The 6,212-nt window shown below is 53.6% G+C and overlaps 1 protein-coding gene across 1 annotated transcript; it reads left to right on the top strand.

Moving 5' to 3' along the window:
• Positions 1 to 285: 285 nt before the first annotated feature.
• On the top strand, positions 286 to 5,591 carry LOC143270318 (uncharacterized). The gene is made up of 2 exons (XM_076559884.1): positions 286 to 751; positions 2,888 to 5,591. Exons 1-2 carry the CDS (start codon positions 289 to 291, stop codon positions 3,058 to 3,060), a joined length of 636 nt encoding a protein of 211 aa, XP_076415999.1. The 5' UTR covers positions 286 to 288; the 3' UTR covers positions 3,061 to 5,591.
• The last annotated feature ends 621 nt before the right edge of the window (positions 5,592 to 6,212 follow it).

Genomic DNA, 6,212 nt, shown 5'->3' with positions numbered 1-6,212 from the left:
CTCCGTGTCCCCATCTGAGTTTTTGCTTTCGGTTTTACACCGGAGCCGCGCAGCGAAACTGTTTCTTGTTTGTGGTGTCGGTCTGTTTTGCGTTCTGTGTCTAATCCTTCTCCATCCAGGCTCGGCGCCTCCTGTCATAGCGCCGGCCGCGACCACCTCAGCGGCTGCGCTCTCGGCGCCTCCTGTCCTGTCATAGCGCCAGCCGCGATCCCGGCGGCTGCGCTCTCGGCGCCTCCTGTCATGGCGCCGGCCGCGACCCCGGCGGCTGCGCTCGTGGCGCCTCCTGTCATGGCGCCGGCCGCGATCCCGGCGGCTGCGCTCGTGGCGCCTCCTGTCATGGCGCCAGCCGCGGCCCTTCCAACGGCTGCGTTCACGGCGCCTCCTGTCACGGCGCCGGCCGCAACCCCGGCGGCTGCGCTCGCGGCGGCTCCTGTCACGGCTGAGCTCCCGGCGCCTCCTGTCACGGCGCCGGCCGCGACCACCCCAGCGGTTGCGCTCGCGCTCGCAGCGGCTCCTGTCACTGCGCTCGCGGCGGCTCCTGTCACGGCGCCGGCTGCGACCTTCCCGGCGGCCGCCCCCCCCATGATGACCCCGCTCGCTGGGGACTCGGAGGAAGAAGAAAAGCAGAGAGTTTTCCTGGAGACCTGGAAGCAGGTTCCGGGCGATGACGGGAGGCCAACCCAACTCCCAAATATCATCGATGCCGCTTTTCCCTTGACCCGCCCAGACTGGAACTTCAATACACCTGAAGGTAGGGAGCATCTACGTCTCTATCGCCAGTTGCTCTTAGCGGGTCTCCGAGCGGCCGCCAGAAGGCCTACCAATTTGGCTCAGGAAAGGAAAAAGAAAAAGGAAAGGAAAGGAAAGGAAAGGAAGAATCACCCGCTGCATTTTTAGAGAAGCTGAAGGAGGCTTATAGGATGTACACTCCGTATGATCCAGATACCAGTATAGCTCAGATATCCGAACCAAATTGCAGCGGTTGGAAAGTTTGCAAGCGCTAGGTTTGCCAGATTTATTGAAGGAAGCAGAGAAAGTGTTCAGTAAGAGAGAAACTCTTGAGGAGAGTGAGGAAAGGAGATGGCAGAAACGTGAGGAAAGGGACAAGAAAACAACATAGGGAGATGAAAAAGGTTTTGGCCACCGTTGTGTCTCAGGGACAGCAGAAAGAGGGAGATAGGTTGGGAGAGCGAAGGAGGCCACCCCTTGATAAAGATCAATATGCTTACTGTAAGAAGAAGGGACCAAGAGTCACAGGTCCTAAAGGAGACCCCCTACAAATCCTTGCCCTCAGTTTAGAGGAAGAATACCGTTTGTTTGAGGCAGAACCCACGGAGAAGTCACCTGAGGAGCTACAGAACTGGCTGAGGAAGTTTCCTCAGGCCTGGGCAGAGACTGGGGGCTTGGGGTTGGCACGCGATCAGCCACCACTGATGATCTCACTAAAGGCCTCCGCGACTCCCGTTTCAATCAGACAGTACTCAATGTCACGGGAAGCTCATGAGGGGATCAAGCCCCATATTCAGAGGCTCCTGGATCAAGGGGTGTTAAAGCCCTGCCAGTCACCTTGGAACACCCCTCTCTTGCCTGTTAAGAAACCGGGGACAGGAGACGATAATCTCCATCCCCCCTCCTCGTAACCCCCACCAAGTTCGAGAATGACTAACTACGGCTGGGTACTGCCGCCTTTGGATTCCTGGCTTTGCCGAACTGGCAGCCCCATTATACCCCCTCACTAAACCAGGGACCATGTTCCAATGGGAAGAGAAACATCGGAAAGCGTTTCAACAGATCAAAAAGGCCTTACTCGAGGCCCCGGCTCTGGGTCTGCCAGATCTAACCAAGCCCTTTGAGCTGTTTGTGAATGAGAACTCAGGTGTTGCCAAGGGGGTACTGATGCAAAGACTGGGACCTTGGAGGAGACCTGTAGCGTGCTTGTCCAAGAGATTGGACCCGATGGCTACAGGATGGCCTCCATGCCTCCGCATGGTGGCAGCCATTGTCGTATTACTCCCGACAACCACCGGACAGATGGCTTTCTAACGCCAGAATGACTAACTATCAGGCCTTACTGCTGGATTCAGACCGGGTAAATTTCGGGACCACAGCCTGAGAGAGACCCCGTGCCCTATAGCCCAGAAGACCATGAGCTAGCAAAGAAAATGGGGGTGGACTGGGAACAAAGAAGACAGGCATTGACCCATTTGAGCAAAAACAAGATAAAGACCTTATTAGACAGAGAAAACACCTGAGCAGTGCTGCTGAACCAGGATCAGGTACTCCAGCAGGTAACTTCCACCTGCCCAGCCTGTGCTCAAGTCAATGCAGGAAAGGTTCATCTAAACAAGGGGGCCCGCCAAAGAGGCCATCGTCCTGGTGTTCATTGGGAAATAGACTTTACAGAAGTAAAACCTGGACTCTATCTCCTGGTCTTCGTGGACACCTTTTCTGGATGGATCGAGGCATTTCCAACCAAGAATGAGACGGCTAACGTGATAACAAAGAAACTGTTGGAAGAAATCTTCCCCAGGTATGGGATGCCTCAAAATATTGGGGTCGGATAACGGGCCTGCCTTCGTCTCCCAGGTAAGTCAGAAGGTGGCCAAACTATTGGGGGTTGATTGGAAACTCCATTGTACATACCGCCCCCAGAGCTCAGGACAGGTAGAACGAGCTAATAGAACAATTAAGGAGACTCTAACCAAATTAACGCTTGCAACTGGCACTAGAGATTGGGTGCTCCTACTTCCCTTAGCTCTCTATCGAGCCCGAAATACCCCCGGCCCACACGGCCTAACCCCTTTTGAGATCATATATGGGGCCCCACCTCCTGTTGTAAACTTTCTCCATCCTGATATTTCCTCTCTTGCCACCACCCCTACTTTAGAAGCACATCTTCAAGCCCTCCAGTTGGTGCAGAGGGAGGTCTGGAAGCCCCTGGCCAAGGAGACAAGCCGGTGGTGCCCCACCCCTTCCAGATCGGGGACTCCGTTTGGGTCCGACGACACCAGACCAAGAGCCTGGAATCACGGTGGAAGGGGCCCTATACTGTCTTGCTGACCATCCCCACTGCACTCAAGGTCGACGGGATTGCTGCATGGATCCACGCCTCTCATGTAAAGGCTGCCAGGGAACCCGACCCAGCAGGATCCAGAAAGTCAACATGGACAGTGCGCCATACACGAAACCCCTTAAAAATAAGGTTGACCCGCGGCTCCTCTTCCTCCCCCTCCTCTTAATCTCTACCTACCCCCAGGGGACTAGGGCGGCAGAGAGCCCGCACCTAGCTAAGAGGCTCACTTGGCAGGTCATCTCACAAACTGGGGAGACGGTCTGGCAAACGACCGCCTTTCACACCCCCTTTACATGGTGGCCTAACTTACATCCAGATCTCTGCCAATTAGCAGCAGGGTCAGAGGACTGGGACATCCCTACCACTGACCCCATGAACCCCAGAGCACCAGACGTCTGTCAGGATGGTAAGGGAACTTGCAAATGTAGTGACGGGAGATACGGATGTGGCCACCCTGAAGCCAGGAAAGCCCTGTCACAACTATCCTTCTACGTCTGCCCCCGGGATGGTAGGGACAGAAAGCTGATTAGCCAATGTGGGCGTTATGAAAGTTACTTCTGTAAAGCATGGGGATATGAAACAACTGGCAATACCTATTGGAAGCCTTCGTCCACTTGGGACCTCATTAGGGTAAAAAGGACTACCCAAGGGGAAAGCCGCACATGGCGCCCACTCACCCGAGCACATTGTTGGGGTTTCCCAGGCGAGCTTAGTACATACTGGGAGGGGGAGGGCCCCTGTATAAACTTCACCTGCAACCCCCTAAACATATCCTTTACTCAGAAAGGAAGGGGGACGGCACAAGATTGGATTAAAGGAAAAACATGGGGACTTAGATTTTTCATGACAGGACAGGACCAGGGATTTACCTTTATGATTAAACTTAAAATTGAGGAGCCCTCCGCCTCTATAGGCCCCAACCAGGTTCTCTCTGACCAAAGGCGCCCCTCTTTACCTGCTCCAGCACCCCCGAGGGCTACCACCCGACCCAATTCGGCCATTCGCCCAAGCACGGCTCCGAATGCCGCTGTAACCCCAGTCACCCTCCAACCACCCAGACCCGGTACGGGAGACAGGATATTGAATCTTATAGAGGGCGCTTACTCAGCCCTCAATGTTACTAGCCCAAATCGGACTCAGGAGTGCTGGTTATGCCTAGTTTCCACACCTCCCTATTATGAGGGGGTGGCCGTAGTCGGAAGCTTCACCAATTCCTCTTCACCCCCATCAGGATGTGCCTCAACACCTCAGCATAAGCTCACAATCTCCGAGGTGTCAGGACAAGGACTATGTCTGGGGACAGTACCCTACACCTACCAACACCTGTGTAATCGCACCCAGGTACTTGTACCAGGACCCCATTATCTCGTGGCTCCCAACGGAACTTACTGGGCCTGTAGCACTGGACTTACACCATGCCTCTCCCCCTCAATACTAGCTAATACGGCCGATTATTGCGTGCTCATAGAACTGTACCCCAGGATAGTCTATCATACACCTGAAGATATCTATGCCCGATATGAAACAGGGGTCCCCCGTATAAAAAGAGAGCCAGTCTCACTAACCCTGGCCCTGATACTAGGTGGATTATAGGCACAGGTACCACTGCCCTCATGGAAACCAACCAGTTCCGACAACTCCAGGTTGCCATGCATACCGATATCCAGGCACTGGAGGAATCCGTGAGTGCCTTGGAAAAGTCACTCACCTCCCTGTCGGAGGTAGTTCTGCAGAACCGGAGGGGATTAGAGAAAAATGTTGCTTCTATGCGGATCATACTGGGGTGGTGAGAGATAACATGGCTAAGTTAAGAAAGAGACTAAAACAGAGACAACAACTCTTTAAAGAACAGCAGGGGTGGTTTAAAAAATGGTTCGGAAGGTCCCCCTGGCTCACCACCCTCATCTCCACCCTTATAGGGCCCCTTCTGATTTTATTGCTCCTTCTGACGCTCGGGCCCTACATCCTAAACAGACTTGTCCAATTTATCAGGGAACGTGTTTCTATAGTTCAGACCTTGGTATTGATCCAACAATACCAACGACTCAACCAGGTGGAAATGGAGCCACATCCCTACTCTTCCCCATGAATGGAGGATTCCATTCCCTGAGATAAGAAAATGGGGGAATGAAAGATCCCAGCATACTAGCTTAGCCTAACGCCATTTCAAGTAAGGTCTGAAAAGTGCGGGGTGTCTACGGCCGGCCTCCTGGCCCCAGAAAAGGGTACTAAAGGTCAGAAAAACAGCTTGGAGCCAGGCAGCAGGCGTGTCAAGCTCGGGGAAAAACCACGAGCTGCCCTGAGTTTGAACCCGGCCTCATTTGAATCGTCCAATCAGAGCCCTGTAAACCATGAGCTGCCCTGAGTTTGAACCCGCCCTCCTCGTGCTCCTGCTGCCCGACCCTATAAAAACCCTCCGCTCCAGCCCGGGGGCGCGCCAGTCTCTTGAGCTTCTTGAGGGACTGTGTTGCCCCGGGTACCCGTGTTCCTGAATAAAGCCTCTTGCTGTTTGCATCTGACTTGTGGTCTCGTGTGATCTCTGGGCGAGGGTCTCTCCAGAGGGAAGACTGCCTTCAGGAGTCTTTCAACGTAGCACGGTGACTGTCGTTTACCACAGTGCCCCCCCTTTTTCCCCGTGCCTGGCCCCCATCCCTTTGCACTGGTTTCCCTTTCAGATTTTCTTCCACCCAGGGAAGTTTGTGCTCCACACACGCTCTCTAGCAACACTAGCACCAGACCCGGAGAGCAGGAGCTCACACGTCAAATGCCTTCTTTGTCCTTCTATACTTCATAACTGGTTCCCATGGGGCGGTTTCTTTTAGCTAGTATTTATGAGAAAAGCATCTAATTAAGCTAATTCAAATTACAGTCCTGAAAACCACTCTCCTTAAAGAACTTGGCTATTTCTCCCCCTTCCTAGAAATACCCAGGCAGGATACTCAGCTAGTCTAACAGGGGAGAATCATACCCTCCCCTTTTCTCTCTCTCTGACAGAGTCTTACTATATAGTCCGATTTACTCTGACCTATGTAGGCACGTAGCCCAGGCTTTCCCTTAACTTAAAGTATCTTCCTGCCTCTGCCTCCAGAGTACTGGGTAGCACTAAAGGCATGCACCATCCCACCAAAAAACATGTTTT

The sequence above is a fragment of the Peromyscus maniculatus genome, chromosome 22, assembly GCF_049852395.1.
Source record: "Peromyscus maniculatus bairdii isolate BWxNUB_F1_BW_parent chromosome 22, HU_Pman_BW_mat_3.1, whole genome shotgun sequence".
Classification (NCBI taxonomy): Eukaryota; Metazoa; Chordata; class Mammalia; order Rodentia; family Cricetidae; genus Peromyscus; species Peromyscus maniculatus.
The sequence above is the reverse complement of the archived record's forward strand: the minus strand, read 5'-3'. Positions and strand labels throughout refer to the sequence as shown.